Raw genomic sequence first — 21319 nt, 5'->3', positions numbered from 1 at the left:
GACTAAGCTAGGGGATTATTGTGGGGATGGCGACAATAATGACAGGCTTCCACTTTTAGATAATCCACATCCTTTGTTAAAATTAGAAATCCAGTAAATCATCTCTTAAAGATACGTAGTAATGTTGATCTATAAAGGCATCTGAAAGTTCACTGTGCAGTACAGATTTAATAGCCTCTCACAGAGCCTCAAATTCTTCAGTTACATTAGACACTTCTGCTGCTAAACCCTTGTATTGCTGCAATCCTAGTAGCCCTATTAAACAACTAGATTGCGAGGCTGAAGACCGAGTGGGTAGTCTGGATCCTAATATCCCTCCACTCCTAACAATCTCGTAATATGCATGTGTAAGTGGATTGGGGGAATATCGTGTGAGTCCCTTAAATCTTGTGAGGGTGAACAAAGTTTCAACTGAACCTGATTGTTTGCATCATGTTTTGGATGACAGTGTACTCTGATCTCTTGAAAGTTCGGTCACTAGCTCAAAGCGGTTAACTGGAGAGTGATATATGACTCTTTCAGTCGAGAAACATGCCAAGCGCCATTTTTAAAAAGTGTCAGAAATCGCGATTGAAAATTGCCAATTTTCAATCGCGAATTACTCGGTAAATATAATAGCTAGGAGTTTCATATTTGTTATAAAAAGTAGCAAATTTTATGCAGAACACAGTTAACCTAAAATATTTTCAATACGATGCACAGTTTTTTGGCAGTTGTGGGAAAACCTAACCTAACCCCTTTATTTTGTATGCATTTTCCCCTTTATAAGCTAGTAAATGAGTTATAAACGAAAGTTTGTTGTATTAAATATTCTAACTATGCATGAAATATGTCTGTAATGTGTTTTGTAATGTTTTAACATGAATATGTTGGGGTCAGTTGACTGATGCCCCCTCAAATTTTCTACATAATAAAACATTGATAAAAAATCTTTTTATAATTTGGCACAATAATACACAAATATGCATAAATGAGTAAAAAGGTAAAAAAAATAGTATAATGAGAGGGGTCAGCTGCCTGATACACCCTCAAAAAATTTCTACCAAAGGAACATGGATGAATTTAACTGCACAATGATGGATATTGATGGAAAATAATGAATGAATGAGGGGAAAAAATGGTTACACTCACCACCAGCAGATGCATCATGTGTGTGAAGATAATCCAGGCGTCTTTCTTTGAAGAATGTCCATAAGAGTAGTCCAGTGGCAGGCCAAAAGTCGTCACATGGGTCAGTGAGCAGAAAAACTATTGACCACTGGGACCAGGAGCAGAAGGATAAAACCGAACAGAATCATAGACGTCAAAGATCTGATCGGCATGAGGGTCGTCAGGGATGATCAGCTCAGGTTCAGGCTGCTTTACCTGAGAGTTGTAAAGCACCTTCTGGCGCGTGACAAGATCTCTGATCCATGCACCCTCCACATAGAAAATATACTGACTCAGGTCAGATAGATCCTGCAACTTATCCTTTTCAATAATCCGTTCCTCTTCGTACATTACTGGCAGCTCTACAGAGGATAGGTCAAAGCTGGTAGAAGTGCCACATCTTGCTAGACTGACTTTAACTGCATGATCATCAGGCATATCATGAATTTCCTTGACAAGGTACCCGTTGCGGTACTCTGAAGTTACGGCAATGACTGAAGCATTACTAAATTGCTTTCCTTTAGGAAGCCTCTTTACGCCTATTGTGGAGAGAATTCCGAAGTTGATGAAATCTTGGCGTTTCATCGCATAGACGGGGAACCTCTTCTTCTTGCGGGCATTAGCAATGGCATGAGTGTATTCATCTATGTTGTAGATGCAGTCATAATTTCGCAATTCCCTCTCAATTACACCAAAAGACCGGTCGCAGGCCATGTATGAATGACCGGATACCAGATAACACAGCTCAATCCGGTCGAAGTGACCCTCATGAACCAACCGAAGAAGCATACACACTAGGGTGACATTTTTATTTTGGCCACCACAATTATCTGCAAAGATTTTCATCTTCCTTTGATGGTCCGGTTTGGATAAACAATGAGTCCGCAGATACTTCAGTAGGCAGCTGCTGATTTCAATGGAACCTCTTGAGGCAGTGGTCTCATCCCACAGGAACATGTAGGATTCTTGAAGCTTGAGGTCATGAATGCAAAAATTATATAGCCACAACTTCCGCTTGTAGTAGGCTTGGCCTACTGACAGACGGGGTACTGGCATTGTCTGCTGCAAGTCCATAGCAAGACAAGCCCAGTCTGCGTTAAGGTTCTTGGCCGCTTTCATGGTATCACTGGCCGACTTAACTTTTTGGTTGTGTTCCTTTTGCTGTGCTTGGTAGGCAGTGACATCCTTCTGCTCCCTTTTGGCATTCTGAATCGCAACAGTCAGAAGTTCACAGACCTTGCAAGAGTCTTTTTTTGGTTGGCCGAAAACCAATGTTGTAGTGGGTCCCAAAGATGTTGTAGTAAAACCTCTCTTTTACAAGTTGGACTGTTGGGTTATAACGTCACATCCAAAGTACATACATTCTGTACAGACTACTTATTGACTCATGAGATTCAAGGTACTGTCTGTTTGGGTTTGAGGCACGTGAGTAATAGTTAGTACAAACTGGTAACATCTGAATGTGCTCATGCACTTTTGCTAGAACCTCTCCACACACTTTCTTTGTGTTAGGGTTTGAACCCCTGTTGTCTTTAATGATGGTCCCAGTGTCAGTCAATTTCTTCATTGCGCTCTCGACCCGCATCTTGGTAATGCCATGTATGTGGAGGAAGGCAGTTTTGCAAACATTAGTCACTTTCCCCTTATAACAGACGGTATAAGACAATGTCCATTTCCTAGTACTATGTTCCTCTTTGGTACGTTTTCTTTTAACTGGGTTGCGGGTAATCCAATTGTGTAAATAGGCCGTCTGAAAGTTATAGTCCCCAAGCCTGTAGTACCTTTCAAAAATTTTGTTTACAGCCTCCTCACCCAACACAGTAAAGCACCTACGAGGATACGTGCACGGCGGACCCACTTTTTTTTCAGGCATTGTTCTCTTTTCACCAGTCTTTTTCACTTTGTACTCATAAGATAGACTCGTGTTCCTTTTTTCTTTGGCAATACTGGACTTCCAGTTCTTGAGACAACTTATTCTTAGCCTACCTTTACTTTGCACAACTGGGTGTGGAGACTCGTCCACACTTAACTCAGTAGGAGTGGCGCTACTACTAGGCCTCTGAGGAGTGGCACTGGCACTACTTGGAGTTGGAAAGGAAGGAATGGGTACTGGAATGACCTTAGGCCTATGAGGAGGGATAGCCTCCTCTTCACTTCCTACACTGTAATTAGGATCATCAAAGAACTCCAAATCACTATCCCCTTTCCCACCAGTAAAACACATACGCCTTTTCTTACCCCTAACACTCCCTGTAGGTCTTTCTTCACAAACAATAATGCCAGTATTGTCACCAACAAAAGGTTTACCTTCATTATTTTTCCCTTTATTACCCTCTACATTCACTTCAAGACCTTGCTCACACACTTAGATTACTAAAGAATCGTCTGGCAGAATATCAATCAACTTAGTAAACTCCACATAGACATTTTCGTCACTTTCTTCTGCCGAACTTTGGTAATAATCTTCCAAAGGATGGCCATAAAAACTGTTAACAGAAAAATTTCCATCACTCTCTCTCACTAGCTTTTTCTTTGTTAATAACTGTTTACCCTTCTCTTTTTTGCTCTCAAACAGACCACGACGCTTTCCCGTCATATTGATAATCTTATTAAAGCACAACACTTATTATTAATAACGAAATCAGGGAAATAATCAGACGATCTCGCAATCACAACGTGTTGTTTGCGTTTTACTCAGCTGACGCTGTACAGCGAAAATGATTGGTCGAGGGCGCTGTGACGTCACACATATCTTTCTCGACTGAAGAAAAGCTACCAGCCAAGTGCCATAAGTTACCGTGAGTCTGGAGGTGTCATGTTACTTCACAGAACTACGTCTCGTTTTTGGTGCTTCGAGAGGTGATAATAGGGTGGGTTTGAACAGTAAATAGACCATATTGGAGGGTGCTATTGGCATTTTTCTCGACGGGAATGTGATGTACAAGGATAAAACCCGTGAAAAATGAAATAAAACCATTTTTCCCAAAATGGCGCTTGGCATGATTCTCGACTGAAAGACTCGTATGTATGCACTAGTACATATATTGGCAAAATGAATCCTCTGCATGCACGCACAGCAGCCTCCATATCCAGTTGTAAACAAACCAGGAAATTGGCTGATTTTTCATTTGGGCACCTTCAGTACAGGAATATGCAGAGGAGGAAAATGCAGAGGCAGACCTTAAAAGTGAGGAATTATTATTATTATTACTACCTAATCTACAACCCTTGTTGGAAAGGCAGGATGCTATAAGCCCAAGGGTTTTAACATGGAAAAATACCTCAGTGAGGAAAGGAAATAAGGAAATGCACTATATGAGGAGTAACGAATAATGAATATAAAATATATTACGGTCAGTAACAAAGTTAAAATAGATCTTCCATGTATAAACTATGAAGAGAAACTTATGTCAGCATGTTCAACATAAAAATTTCTGCAAAAGTGAACTTCTGAAGTTCCACAATTTCAACTACAGGTACCTAATTGGGAAGATTATTCCCCATTCTGGTCACAGCTTGAATAAAACTTGTAGAATACTGTGTAAAGGTAAAGGTAAAGATGTCTAGTTTCAGTTCCAGTTCCATCAGAATAGATGCTCACCAGAATGTCAGCCGGCCAAGCCCAACTCTTCACTGTGGTGCCCAACGATAGCAATGTCCTCCTCAGTAAACAGCTTAAACTTATTGTCCGGGGCTGGGATCATTTGCTGCCATGTGAATGCTGAGCAAACACGTTACCACTGTATTAGCCATGTAGGATTGCGCTTTATGTTGGAGAAGGCATGACTGTTGGAATTAACTAGATACCTAGTATTACATGTAGGATGGTACAGGATGGGAAGATCTGATTACAAAGGATAGTCGGAATTGTGAAAAATTTTATGCAACATACAGAAAAAATTAAGTGAACGATGGTACTGGAGGTTGATATCTAGATTATGAATAAACAGCAAGTTTTTGTCTAAACAAATTAGGATGAGATTCAGCTGCTGGAGACTAGACAGGAGAATAATATTCAAAACAAGGTTCAATGAAAGAATTAAGAAATTTATTGAAATTGATTGAACTCCAAAAATCTTGAAAGAATTGCTCAATAAGCTATTTTTGGCAATTGAAGAAACAGACCGAATGTGTAATCTTGAAAGTAAATTTACATTCAAGAATCACACCTAAAATCTTAAAGGAGTCTTATTCAGTTAAATATTAATATTAGTCTGAATGTTGAGGACCTACTCTCCCTTGACCTACATACAATCATACTTTGAGTTTTGTTAGGGTTCAACTTCATTCCCCATAATTAGCACTATGCACTAATTTTAGCTTGATCTCTATTAATGGATTCAGCAACCCCCAGATTACATTCAGAGGAGATGAATTAAGGCAAAGAGAGTAGTGTCATCTGCATATGCAATGAGCTTGTTTTCTAGACCAAACCATATATGTGTATATAATATGAAAAGTAATGGGTCGAAGTTTACTACCCTGAGGAACACCAAATATCACATTCCTATACTTACTATGGTGCCCATCAACAACTATTCTTTGCATTTTTATTACTTAAAAATATATAATAATGATGATAAGAAAAGCCAACTTTCTTCCAACTGTTTGAGTTTGAAGACAAGGGACTCATGATTAACACGGTCAGTGGCAGCACTAATTTCACTGCCAATCATATCAACATCCTGACCACAATCAGGGAATTTCTGTACAGCAGCATTAGAGATTGTAAGAAGAGCATTATATACTCCAAGTCAGTCGCGAAAGCCAAATTGCAAAACGAGGCAACAGAATATTACCTTCAGCATACCTATTTAGACGTTTTGCCAAAATATGTTAAAAATCTTATAATATTGGAGTAATGGAAATTGGGTGGTAATCAGCATGGATAGAGCTACAACAAACTCATTGATCTAATGGAGTAATATTACAATTTAACTCCAAGTGCACAAAGAATCTTTCCTTTCTAACTTTCAGAAAATAACTGACAACTTGGGAACTAAGAAATCAGTGGTCTTTATAAAATGCATAAGGAAAAATGCCATTAGAGCATACCTAAGCATCAAGGTCCATCAAGAGAGTTTTAATTTCATGGGGCCAAAAAGCTAAACCAGTTAGTTTAGCCTCGGAAACAAAAATGAAGAAGATAATTTCTCATTACAGTACTCTTGCTTACTGTCAAATACATTAGCCAGAAGGGGTTTCCGTTTCCTTTGGACAGTGAGTGGGGGAGCTATCTGGTGTAAGTATAGGAGGAGCTGTTAAGTCCACACCAAAGAGTGCAGATGTAAGGTTGCCAGAAAGGGTTACTTTTATTGTTAAGCTTTATTCCTTTTCCGATGAAGCATAAACTCTTTGAACAATAGCTCTTGGCTTAGTATAGTTATTCCAAGTCAAATCTGATCTGTTACCATTCCAAAGATGATAGGCCTCCTGCTTCTCCAACTAAACACATACTTGTATTGGTAGTAAGTTGTTGGTTCCTTTTTTTGGGCCAGACGTACTACATTGGATCCCTCTCTTTAGTTACAGCTCATTTTGTCTTTGCTCTACACATACACCGAATAGTTTGTCCTATTCTCTCCACATCTCCTCTTTCCTCATACACCTGACAATCACTGAAATTACCAAACAATTCTTCTTCTTTCAAGGGTTAACTACTACACTGTAATTGTTCAGTGGCTACTTTCCTTTTGGTAAGGGTAGAAAAGGCTCATTAGCCATGGTAATCAGCTCTTTTAGAAGGTCACTCCAAAATTACACCACTGTTCTCTAGTCATGGGTAGTACCATAGCTTCTGTATGATGGGCTTCCACTGTCTTGGATTAGAGTTCTCTTGCTTGAGGGTACTCTCAGGGATGCTGTTCCATCTTATTTCTCTTTTTCTTTTTTCTGTTTTTTTTAATCTTTTTTAATTTATATATGAAAGATTAATTTAATGTTACTCTTATCAATATATTTAATTTGATTGTGTCTTGAAGCTTTTTATTTCCTTGTTTCATTTCCTCACTGGGCTATTTTTCCTTGTTGGAGCCCTTGGGTTTATAGCATCTTGCTTTTCCAACTAGGGTTGTAGTTTAGCTTACAATAATGATAATAATAATACAATCATCATTGAACCAGGGTTTGTCTTTCACTCTTGTGTTTTAGCACTCAAGAAGGGGCACACATATCTACTATCTTGACCAGATTCTCATTCTAGAGAATAACAGGCTTAACACTTTTTCACAATAGTGAACATTTCAAATAAAAAAGATAACTAAAAATGCTATTCCAGTCTGCTTGAGATTTTGCATACCATATTTCCCGTGTCATAAGACGCTACAAGTGTTAAGACACACCCTTAAATTAGCAAAGCACTTTTTGGAAAAAAAAGAAATTGAGGATATCGGTATGTTATGACCAACGCAATCGTTGATCAGCTGAGGCACGACACACACACAAATTCTCTCTCTCTCTCTCTCTCTCTCTCTCTCTCTCTCTCTCTCTCTCTCTCTCTCTCTCTCTCTCTCTCTCTCTCTCAAATATAGTACAGTAAATTTACTCTATATACTGTATTAGGTAAAATAAACAATAGAATGCCCTACTATAAGTTACGTACACACTATGACATCTAAGATTGATGAGATCCATTTCTTATGTCATAGTGTACGATTCTCTCTCTCTCTCTCTCTCTCTCTCTCTCTCTCTCTCTCTCTCTCTCTCTCTCTCTCTCTCTCTCTCTCTCTCTCTCTCTCTCTCTCTCTCTCTCTCTCTCTCTCATCTATATTATACAATACAGTCAAATATATACTAAAGTTCATTTTACTGTAAATAGTAGATAGAGAATACAATTAAATAGTGTAACTTATGTTTTCAAATCATTTTCTTTCGGGCACGCAGATATGATGAAGGGAGACAGGCAACACTTCGGGATAACTTGCCGCCATCGGATAACTCGGTGTCGTCTTATAAATCCTGCCAATTGTTGAACGATTAACTTGATATGCATGCGGAAGATTTGCCATCTTTTACTGCTATCTAGTTTCGATAATGGCTACTTTCATTTTCATTGAAATGGCTTGCCATTTCTTTACACTACTACCACTATCACCACTCTTCTTGTGCTTCCTTGCACTATCAATAGCAGTCTACTTATCAGCCATAGTTAATGTTGTGATTTACGGAAATTAGACAAAAATATGGCGCATGTAATACACAAATATCTTCACTGATCACAGTAGCAAACACAATTGATTTTGAATAAAGCTTGTCAGTGCTGTCCATCCAGGGTGGCAGCAGTGGCATCATGACCCAGTCAGAAGTGGTGCTAATTTCAAAATTATAACTCCACATAGTATACAAACATATTTTTTTACTTGCGGTAGATTGCGTTTGTAAATCTGATGTTCGTACCTTAAGGACTATCTGTAATTGGTGTGCTAGTCGACCGTACGTAGGCAATGTACAGTGAGTTGTTAGGTTAGAAGTTATCCAACCCTAGGGCAACAGGTATTATTGGATTCTCAATCTTTGAGCCTTTCTCTGTTACCTAACCCCCATGAATATGGAGGGCTCACTGTAGATCGAGAGAATCCAATCTTTTTCTGATTAAGGGTCCTGGACTGCACACAGGTCCACATACAACTTGTGTAGTTCCCCTATTAACCCTTAGTCTGTGGGATATCAATAACTGAGGCAGGATTGTGAATTAACAACTTTGTTCAAAGGACCATTATACTTGACAATTCTTTCACTCATATTTCATGTTAAAGAATCCTTTCTTTAAATTTACCTTTGTTCATTTCTTCTGTTTATGGGGGGTAACAACAACACATTTCCTTCGTTCTAATTTGTCCTTTTACTCACAATATTCAACTTCACACTTAACAGGAACAGTGCCACAGTAAAATTAGAATTAGTTTCAAGATCAGGTAGGGAACATTCAACATACGGAGAGCACTGCATAGAAATCACAATTAGTGTCAGGAGTGAGCAGTTAATTTTAGTTGGGCAAAAGCACAGGGGAACTGTCAGGTTGAATTTAGAATTAACACCCAACGGAGTTGATCAGATTGAGTTTGGCTTGTAAATCCACTTCTGGACCCTGTGTAAGACTTCCTTTCATATTATGAAAGGAAGTGCAAGCAGAGTTCTAGTGGCATTAAGGCAGGTCATCTCCCTTTTTTGGTCACATAGGAGTAGCATTGAGAGTGGGCTGAAGTTCATCCATCAGGAGATTGGCGAAGTGAGGCTGCGAGTCCTACCTTGAAGGTTTGTCATTGGGCCAGGAGAGTTCAAGGGACGGTGAGTCCTGGAAAATAGACTGTGTAGATTCTGGAGAGAGAGAGAGAGAGAGAGAGAGAGAGAGAGAGAGAGAGAGAGAGGAGAGAGAGAGAGAGAGAGAGAGAGAGAGAGAGAGAGAGAGAGGAGAGAGAGAGTGAGAGAGAGAGAGTGAGTGAGTGAGTGAGTGAGTGAGTGAGTGTGAGTGAGTGAGTGAGTGAGTGAGTGAGTGAGTGAGTGAGTGAGTGAGTGAGTGAGTGAGTGAGTGAGTGAGTGAGTGAGTGAGTGTGTTTGTTTGTTTGTTATATATAACATTAATCTGTTTTGGTACTTTACTAATCTGCCATGCATAAATGCATTGAGAGATTAATATTGAAGGAGCAGAGTTATTAATATTGAAGGAGCAGAGTTCAGGGTAATAAGAATGCAGAGGATAATGTTGGTCATTGAATTTGGACTTGTCGGATGGAATTTGAATCTTGAAATGCGTACATGTTTAATTTACACCCATCGTGGGATATGGTTATACGGTGGCTTTATGAAAATCAGGTTTTAGAGGGAAGCTGATTTATCCTAAGGGACATGTGTCGATTATTTAGATGACTATAAGTGAATAATCAAGCGGAAATTTCAAGGGGTTAAAAGTCTAATGGCTAATCTTCTATCTTCACTGAAAGATAATCCCTATAAATAACTACAGGTTTGTATTAGTTAGGAAAAATACAATTGTTCCAACACGGTTAAGGAGAAATATGTTCAGGTTGGGATAAGCAGAAATTCAATTTAAATAACAAAGGGAGGCTAGATTAATCTGACAATCAACAACGTAGGCTCTGAAATGATATTATGACCTGGACAGGGAGGGAAAGATTAAAAGTTGTTGTTTACAAGGGCAAAGAGTGGCAGGCTTTAGGATGTTAGAATTTGATATATGACAAATACAGTATATAGAAGTATGAGGTCCTCCCTGCGAACCATCACACCATGCAACAAATCGTAATCTGACTTTGAAGACGGCGTTCTGCTCACTTTAGCTTCTGCAGTCAGTGAACTTCATGGTCTCTCATATGACATTACCCATTCAAGAGGATGGGGAGGAGGTGACACTCTGCTTCGTCACTCAGTTTATTGCAAAGACTCAAAATCCGGGGATACTGTATCCTAGATTCAGGCCATTTTAGGTTAAGAGTCTACGTTCTGTAACCAATTACCCAGATTAGTTGTTACTATGCCCACCCAGTGAGGAGTTTGAGCTATCTTAAATGCATGGCAGCAACTTGGCCCTAGATGTCAGCCCTGTTTGTCAGTACGTGTAGAATTAAAAGGAGGGTCACCAAGAATATCATTTCATCATGGATTTGCAAGGCCATAGACTGCTCTAACAACCTAGAGCTCATGATGTCAGGGGCATCATTATGTCCCAGGCATTTAAACGCAACGTTTTAGTATTGGGAGTGTTGCAAGTGGGCATGTGGAAGCGTCAGACGATCTTCACCACCCACCATTTGCAAGATGTGACCCACAGAAGACTTGATACATTTTTAATCGGTCCTGTGGTGGCTGCACAACGAGTGGTTTAAGAACACCTCGGGCTCCTTGTTGGACAAGTAGCAGAGGGTTGAGGGCAGTGATTAACTGGATCAAGTCTGGGATGAATGAATAAGAATGGCCCTTTTCTTTTCTTCATCTTCCCCTCTCTCAGGAAATAGCACCAGGGCTCCTTCAGCAAGGTGGCCTCCTCCACTGCATGTAATACCTATTTCCCTTGTGTAACCTAGTATAGTTATTATTTTATACCAGTACACGTCCCCAATGCTTACCGTGAGGTAAGCATTGAGATACGTCTATATATGTAATGAAGATTCCTATTTTTAACTTGGAATATGCTTACCTAGACATTCATTTGCTATCTCTCGCTACCAAACAGGTTGCACAGGATTATTTAGAGAGGTGTCAAGGTTCTCCTCTAGGGACAGTCTAATACTGTACAGGGAGCATCCGGCTCAATGACCAAGCCAGTCGTTGGACTTAACACCCTCCTAAGGGTGAATCATCACAATGAATAACGTAAGCTTTATTAGTGAAGGAACAAATGACATTTGGAGATAATTTGTATTTTTCCTAATACAAACCTGTTGTTACATATACAATTTGTCCTGCCAACACCTATCCCTTGATAAGTCCTACCTGCAGTAAAAAAGTGACGTCGTTTACAGATGAGTGAGTAGATATAGGTGGCTGCATTAAAAGTCTAATGGCTAACTTTCTAGCTTCGCTGAAAGATAATCCCTATAAAAATAACTACAGGTTTGTATTAGATAGGAAAAATACAAATTCTTTACAAATTTGTCATTTTTCAATATTTACTCAATATGCTGTATATACTAATTTCCTCCTCACTATTTATTGGGCTCAAAATTCAACTGATGTAGTGATTGAGTGTAATCACTCAGTACACACTAATATGAAACAAAATAAACTTTCTATTTTTAAATTTAATGCCGACATACCACTCAGAACTATAAAGCAAATGAGTTCAGTATTGGATAAGTATTGAAATAATGATTTTAAAATGAAAGATTTCTTTTGATAACTCAATAATTATTTTACAGTATGTACTTTGAATTATGATAGGCATGTATATTCTGTAACCATGTAATGTTCTTCATTCTGTGTGAATAGGAGATATATTTCATTACAGTATACAACATTTCATATAAGGATATATGAATTTTTATTATTAGCCAAATCCTATACCACACTTTCATTTCTTTCCAGTTGCGTAAAAAGCAGAACCTTGTAGAGCAAGCAGGTCAGTTAAAAAGATTACTTGTTTCTTTGCAACTTGCAGCAGACAGAAGAGAGCAGTCAGAGAAAAATCTTCGTCATAAATTGGAGAAAGAAATCGAAACACTACGAATGGGTTTTAAGCAAGTTAGTATAATTTTTTTTTACATTTTTGCCTTATTTTTACTCAGTGCTATTGTGTGTAGGTTACTAGAAATATACATATGCCAAAAACTTTATTTCAATGCACCTTACCAGATAATCTAATTGCATACATCGGGAAACGAACCCTTCTCAGCCTTAAAATGGAAAATATTAAGCAACCACAACCACTCTAACATGATAGTCTCAATATTAGATCTTTGTTTGATCTGGTTGTTTGGGCCTGCTCTGTAAGCATTAAGCTTGACTTATTGGATTTGTAAATCTTCTCCATTTAATAATAATTTAGTTCAGGAACTATCAAATATGCCCCCAAATGTTGCTAAAGCATGTTATTGTATCAGGTACAAGGCAAATTCATCCAGTCCTTTACATGTAAACCTCCACCTTGCAAACTTCCAAAGATGCAAAATTGAATGAGCAGTTATTTAGAAGTTACAGTGGAACCTCGACATACGATTGCCTTTGCATACGATTGTTCCAGTATCCTAAGTAAAATTCAATCAAATTTTCATCTCGTCACCTGAAGTCATGCTCCAACATCCGACGTAGACCATACACGCAGAATTTTCTCGAAGCGTCGGTCGCAGTTTCTTGTTTACGCCAGTCAGTTCTCTGTTCTCGTGCGCATCGTGTGGTTGTTTTCTGCACGATCCGTTATTAACATTGCTTATTATCTTCCTGTTCTCACGTTTCATTTTTGATTTTCCGTATAATCATGGGTCCTAAGAAGCTTAGTTTCGGTACAGGTAATAGTAGTGGTGAGAAAAGGAAGAAGGCAATACTTTCTTTAGAATTTAAGCAAGAAATTATAACAAAACATGAGCGCGGTGTGTGTGAGTGATCTGGCTAAACTATATGGCCGGAATATGTCTACGTTCTCGACGATCATCAAGCAAAAGGCAGCCATTAAAGCAGTCTAGTGATCATGATGAAGAGAAAGAAAGTGAAGCAAAGAAAACTAAGATTGAATTGAGTGAAAGTGATGAAAATCAGAGATCAAAAATTTAAAAAAAATGTAAAAAAATATAAAATATAGAAATAAAAAAAAAATAGATAAGCTAAGTTAGGTTAAAGTTCACGTAGTGTAAGTTAGAGTAAGTTACGGTACTTTATCACAGTCACCATCTCTACCTCTTTGCCGACCGTCCGTCTCCTCCTGCGTAGCAAAGCCTACACCTGCGTTGGCCTTTCTCTAAGGTCATGGGACGATAAAAACCCCTTTTTATTTATTTTTTGGCCATGTTGAGAGAATGGAAAATGGCTGTCTTCTAAAGAAGGTGATGAATGCAAGAGTTGGTGAGAGAAGTACAAGAGGAAGGCCAAGGTTTGTGTGGATGGATGGAGCGAAGAAAGCTCTGGGTGATAGGAGGATAGATGTGAGAGAGGCAAGAGAGCGTGCTAGAAATAGGAATGAATGGCGAGCGATTGTGACGCAGTTCCGGTAGGCCCTGCTGCTTTCTCCGGTGCCTTAGATGACCGCGGAGGTAACAGCAGTAGGGGATTCAGCGTTATGAAGCTTCATCTGTGGTGGATAACGGGGGAGGGTGGGCTGTGGCACCCTAGCAGTACCAGCCGAACTCGGTTGAGTCCCTTGTCAGGCTGGGAGGAACGTAGAGAGGAGAGGTCCCCTTTTTTGTTTCATTTGTTTGATGTCGGCTACCCCTCAAAATTTGGGGGAAGTGCCTTGATATATGTATGTATGTATTTCTTTATAATTATTCATTTTTAAATCTCATATAATGCAATTTTGTTATTATGTGTAATTATGTGTAGTAATTTATTAAGGCGTTATCATAGGTTTTTGGGCTGTAGAACGAATTATACAAATTACAGTGTATTCTTATAGGAATATTTGCTCCAACATATGATCGTTTTAACACACGAACCAGGTCCCGGAACAAATTAAGATATCATTGTACCTTATAAGTGTAATCCAGTAAAGTAATTTTCTCGTCCTTCTGCAAACTTTGAAAACTTTCATTATAGTATTCAGGGGTCATCTGATACACTTGCATCACACTCCTCTTAACTTCTTGATACTCCTTTCTCTGGTCCTGAGACAAGGCAAGATACGCACTGCGTCCTTTCCCAAGAAGGAGACACTGCAATAACAGAAGTCATTCCATTGTTGACACGATCGTTTCAAAATGATCGAAGAACTCATCGGAGCTTTTTCCGTGAATCTCGAGATTAACTGCTGTGCTTTCGTCACATCAAACACGGGATTATACATAGGAGGGGTCACACCTGTCTGAGTTGGCGACAGCTTTGCTCAAACATTCAACAGTTCTAATTCCCTTGCATGGCTTGCAATTTCTCTTGCTTCTCTCTCTCTCTCTCTTCCCGTCTTGCAATTTCTCTTGCCTCTTCTCTCTCTCTCTTCTCGTCTTGCAATTTCTCTTGCCTCTTCTCTCTCTCTCTCTTCCATTGCCCTTGCAGGTCTTGGAATTTCTCTTACCTCTTCTCTCTCTTTCTTCTATTTCCCTCTCTTGTCTTGCAGTCTCTTGCCTCTTCTCTCTCTCTTTCTTTTCATCTCGCAATTTTTCTTGCCTCCTCTCTCTCTCTTTCTTCCCGTTCTGCCCTCATCTTCAACTTAATCAAATTCTCTTCTGCTCTAATTCGTCTAATCTCAGCCTCTACATTCGTTTCTGCTTTCATTCCTTCAGATTGTGGGTCATCTGATACTTGCTTCTCTACAAATTCTGCTTTTCAGCCTTCTCCAAAAGATCGTGAGTTGCTGAAATATCTTCTGGCAATTTTCTCGAGTTTATCAATGCTTCTAAGGCTAGACACTTGATTTGGGCTTTAATGATCCCACCAGTTGCTTGGCCACCACATGCCATTGAAATAGCGAGCCACTGAACTTTAGTTACATTACCTTCTGATAATACCGGAACAATTGGGTTTTCCTAAAACTCCTGTTCATTCAACTGCGCCATTTTGTACTTGACAAAAATTATACCTCTAAAGAAATATATATATCTTATCAATACACAGATTCCTGTCAACACTAAACTGATCAATCCTTTAATCAAAACACACCCCTATTATCACCAATGTTTTGGGAACCAAAAAAATTTATATTACGATTAGCGAATTACGTATATTCCCAAGCTCTAAAACCTACCTGCATTATATAACATAATCTGATACACAAGAGAAAACCTCTAAGCTCTGAGAAAAATACACAACTCCCAGACAATAGTATATATGAACAATTAATATCTAAAGGTCTCATTACTTTACACTCAAAGCAAAACTGGATGATACTTGGGATACTATAAAAAGGAGACAAAGACAAAAATTGATTGTTGAAAATTTTCGAGGAAGTAATGAAAATTATGAGGTAGAGCATGCTAGGTATTATGATATTGACAGTGAGGTCAAAAGAAAAGCCTGGAATGACTGGAGAGAATATTTAGACAGTAAAGCAGATGAGGTTGACAAAGCTATGAATTCAGGAAGTGGCTATGGTGTAGAATAGCTCATAGAATTATTAATGAAATCTTGACTGGAGCAAAGAAGAAGCATATACCCATCAAAAAGAGAGATGGTTCTGTTATAGCAACAGAAGATGAAGAAAGACAATGTTGGACGGAACACTTTAGTGAGGTTATGAATAGGAGATATGAAAGGAATAATTTTACTGATATACCTAAAGCTGATGAAAACCTTGATGCGTCCATGAATGAATTCACTGTGTCTGAAGTCGAAGCTATCCTAAAAAAACTAGAGGGATGGAAAGCCCCGGGATACGATGGAATAACTACCAAGATTATTCTGGTCGAAAATGAAGTGACTCCTAAACTACTTAAAAGATTATTTTGTAGAATGTGTCATGCAGAGGCAAAACCTGATGAATGGGAGTCAGGAGAGTTTGTGAAAATAGCAAAAAAGTAGACCTTACTGATTGCAATAATTACAGAGGCATAACACTTAGGTCAGTTGTTATGAAAATATATACTATGTTTATTCTAAAGAGACTGGAGAGAGAGATTGATGAAAAGCTGAGAGATGAACAAGTGACAATGACCAAATTTTCATTTTGAGACATCACATACAGCAATGCGTAGAATATAGAAATCCGCCTTTGATGGAATTTATGGACTATGAAAAAGCCTTTAATAGTGTGCACCGGCCTAATTTTTGGAGTCCTGCATTATTATGGAATTCCTCTTAAATATCAAAGGAATTTCCAGTGAACAGCGGAGTACTCCAAGGGAATGTGTTGTCACCTATGTTGTTTATCCTCCTCGTGGATTTTGTAATGCGTAGAACAGTCAGAGATGGTGGAGAAGGATTGTACTGGATTGTTGATAGGAATTTAGCTGACTTGAAGTATGTTTATGAAGCTGTCCTTGTTAGCAGAACACCACAGGATTTGCAATGCTTGCTTACTAGAATGCATGAAATATCACAGGAGGATAGGCTGGAGATTAATAGAAGAAAGACAGATGATAAGAATGGAGTATGCAATGGAAGATGAAATATCATTGGAAGGAGAAACGATTAATGAGGTAGAATCATTTAAGTATCTAGGAACTATGATCTCCAATACAGGGTCTTTAGAATTAGAGTTTAGTGAAAGATTAAAAGAAGCAAATCAAACAATGGCTAGGTTAAGTAAAATTTGGAAATGAAATCGCCTGAAATTACAAATAGAAATCAGACTATATATCAGTTTAGTGCAATCAGTGTTACTCTATGGACATTAGTCATTGTATGACAATGAAACAATCTCCAATAGATTTAGTAAACTTGAGAACAAAGCCCTCAGAAGGATATTGGTAGTTGAATGGCAGGATAGGATTTGAAATGAAACTATAAGAGAGATTATTAAAGTACCATATGTAGATGAGATCATGATGAGGGGTACATGGAGATGTTTTGGGCATGCTCTTTGCACTCCCCAAGAGAAATTAGTTCACCAAACGTTCAGCTGGTCTCCACAAGGCACTAGAAGATTTGGAAGACCTAGGCCTACATGGCATGAAGTAGGAGATGATGAATGGGGAAGTGCTGAACTAAAAGCTCAAGAGAGACGACTGGCAAAATCTAACATAATTCCTTTCCATCTATAGGCTAAGGAGGAGGAGGAGATGATGATGACTTTACTTTTAACAGGAACTATTCTAAAACCAGCCTCTTACTTCGGTTCTTAGTTAGGGAATACAAGCAAAGCACTGAAATAAGTATTAGTGATCGAAATAATACACACTGTACAAAAATGAATATAATCTTGGAAAAAAAAATAATTAAAAAATTAACATATAAAATAAATCACTCGAAATATTAAATATGAACTAGACCGTAGACTAAGACAAAATGATACTTTAAAAAAGACTACAATCACTTATTTCACTAGAAATTAATTTAGGAAAATATTTAATTTTGACTATTGATGAAAAAAGTTGAGACTTTAACACTAGAAAATAAATCAAATTTACACTTACAAATAAGTAACTGTTAGTCTGTCCTTTTGGGCGCACACAAGGTTACCGAATCATTTAAAATGTACGTATATTAACACACTTCGCTTTTAGATTAACACACAATGATATCACCAACGATTGAACAACACTATACACGATATACGTTGGAGAGAAATCAATATTCAAGTTTGAGTGGAATTACATAGATGCTTGTGAGAGGACTGTCGGACGTGGGCTCTTTCTGAAAGTCAGGCTGGATATCTAGTTCCTAAGCATGGCTAGGCCTTATATATATATATATATATATATATATATATATATATATATATATATATATATATATATATATATATATATATATACATATATACATATATATATATATATATATATATATATATATATATTTATATATATATATATATATATATATATATATATATATATATATATATATATATATATATATATATATATATATATATATATATGTATTATATATATATATATATATATATATATATATTATATATATATATATAATATATATATTTATAATATATATATATATATATATATATATATATATATATATATATATATATATATATATATATATATATATAATATATTTATAATATATATATATATATAATATATATATATATATATATATATATATTATATATATATATATATATATATATATATATATATATATATATATATATATATATATATATATATATATATATATATATATATATATATATATATATGTGTATTTATAATATATATATATATATATATATATATATATATATATATATATATATATATACAGTAGGGTCCCGAATTAAGCGTGTTCGAATTACACGATTCCCCTTTTCCACGATCGCTATTTTTCAAAAATAAATTTTCTGTATCCACGAGGCTGTTCAAAGTTCGCGAGTCAAGCACTACAAAATGTATCAAATCTATAGTCTTTTTAAGTATATTGGTAGCCCTAAATACGGTGATTTATAATAAATGTTACAAAACAATATTAACATTACATTTCATTAACATAATTTCATAATGAATAGCCTATTTAAGGATAAAATTCCACATCAACAATGAAATCAACTGTTAACTGTGCGAGTCCAGCTGACAAAATGTAAACAGAAATGTGGTTACGTTCTCGGCAATCTTTATCTTTCTCCAACCTTACGATAATTGTAATGGTAGTGTTAATGAATTTTACTCTTTAAATGTCAATTGCGCTATAATAAAACATGTACTTATGTTGTTAAATTTCGGGTGTGTTTTAAAAATCGAGTATTGCTAACTTATTTTTGTTTTACTTTTGGCTGTGATCACATCAGCTGATGTCTAGCTTCCGCGCGAATACAATAACAAAGAATTGTTTACACCATTTCTTAACTTATTCAAACCATCTATACAGTTAATATTACATAAACACCAATGTGTTATAACCTATCATATTTATTGTTTAGTACTTTAAAACCATCCCTCTCTCTCTCTCTCTCTCTCTCTCTCTCTCTCTCTCTCTCTCTCTCTCTCTCTCTCTCTCTCTCTCTCTCTCTCATCGAACGTTATAGCGGTAACCTAATTGTTCGGTGACTTTAAAAATAAGCCTAGTACTTTCTTCTTTTACCTTTTTTGCATATGGATCCATAATTGAGGTGGGTACAAGTTGACTTATAACTGAAGTTAGGAAAAGTATTTTGGATATGGAAAGGACAATTATCTTTCGTAACAGTTTAGAATTATCGTAAATTATCATTCTGTCATTAGCGGCAGTTTGCTATTTTGGATTAAACGCATAAGGAAAAAAAAAATTTCCAGCTTTGCTACGAATTTAGGAATTTATATGGATACGGTAAGTAAAATATTTGTAATAACATAATGTTTACTAAATGTTTGTAATATCATTAGTTATGACTTAGATCATGTGTGTTTAATGCATTCGTTTGTTTATTATGATCGAAGATGGAGCGTAAACAAATGGAAGGTTTCCATTTCAGGCGGCATCATAAAGAAAAACATTTCATAAATGGCATTCATTTCATTTATTTGAAAGTTCTAATAAAAAATAATTAGAACATTGGTAATAACAAATTCAACATATAATCTATACTTGGTAAAATTGCTGTCAATTCAAAAACACAGATGTATAAATGCGTCTGTTTCTTCGTTGTGATCAGAGTTAAACGTAAACAAAACATTGGTTGTCGTTTTCTATTCTGCTTTTTAGCGTGTTTAGGAAACGCATGATATAAAATCGCCTTTATTTTGATAATTCTGGATTTTCAATCATACAACAAGCTAGTCTATAGAGTGATGGTTTTGCTATTCACCAGTTGTATTATACAATAGATATGACAAACATTAAAATTTGTCTGTATTTTGGGTTGTGTTGTAACGGGAAATATATGGTGTTTACACCTATCCTGGTTATAATTTTAACCATTTTTCAAGTTATTAGAACTTTAAAGTATATTAAATGTTTTATTTATTTACAAAAACAATTTGATATTATAAAGAAATACAGTATAGTACAAAGAAAGTATTGGAAATGGGTAGTAAACACATTTGAATAGGCAAATTGCTGGTTGCCATGGCCACAATGGAATTATTTCTGTTAGTTGTGTTTCGAAATTCGCGATTTTTCATTTACACGAGGTCATTAATCGACCAAATTCTCGCATAATTCGGGACCCTACTGTATATATATATGTATTTATAATATATATATATATATATATATATATATATATATATAATATATTTATAATATATATATATATATATATATATATATATATATATATATATATATATATATAATATATATATATATATATATATATATATATATATATATATATATATATATATATATATATATATATATATATGTGTGTGTGTGTGTGTGTGTGTGTGTGTGTGTGTGTGTGTGTGTAGAAATCACGAAAGCTGACACGTGATGAATATAAAATGTATTATAGCCACGAAAGGAAAAATGAAAAAGACTTGATTGGAGTTAGTACTTTCATCCACTCAGGACATTATCAAACTCAGCAATGAGAATACATATACAAAGAAATCGTATTTATACTGGAGAAGGGGATCCAACAGCTGTCAGTTTCTTAATAATTCCGGAGAAGTCAGATTTTAGATAAAAGGATAATACTTGATTAACGGAAAACAGACCTGGGCTTAGATTCAAATTTCTACCTTGAGTACAGGAGATTAAAAAATTATTCAACAATATTCCTTTGGAAATAGTCATTTACATGGATTACTTTTTCCGTCTTTGACCAACCAATTCTGTGACTTGACCCTAACCAGTGGGAGGCCAAGGCATTATTAAGAGAACCCCTGGAGACGGCCACCTGATGCTCTTTTAATCTAACTGGTATACTTTTTGATGTTTGGCCAACATAAAATAGGTTACACTCTGAACAAGGAATGCTATATATTACATTATTATCATTTCCAGAACTATTCTTAATTAACAT

General features: G+C 36.4%; 1 protein-coding gene across 1 annotated transcript in view; it reads left to right on the top strand.

The window, feature by feature from the left end:
- Positions 1 to 21319, top strand: part of LOC137629546 (serine-rich adhesin for platelets-like) — a 204555-nt gene that overhangs the window by 88540 nt on the left and 94696 nt on the right. Inside the window, 1 exon segment of the mRNA XM_068360967.1 lies at positions 12190 to 12345. Coding sequence (XP_068217068.1) covers positions 12190 to 12345 — 156 coding nt within the window.

This window comes from Palaemon carinicauda, chromosome 37, assembly GCF_036898095.1.
Source record: "Palaemon carinicauda isolate YSFRI2023 chromosome 37, ASM3689809v2, whole genome shotgun sequence".
In the NCBI taxonomy this organism is placed as follows: Eukaryota; Metazoa; Arthropoda; class Malacostraca; order Decapoda; family Palaemonidae; genus Palaemon; species Palaemon carinicauda.
This window is presented reverse-complemented; position numbering and strand designations above follow the sequence as displayed.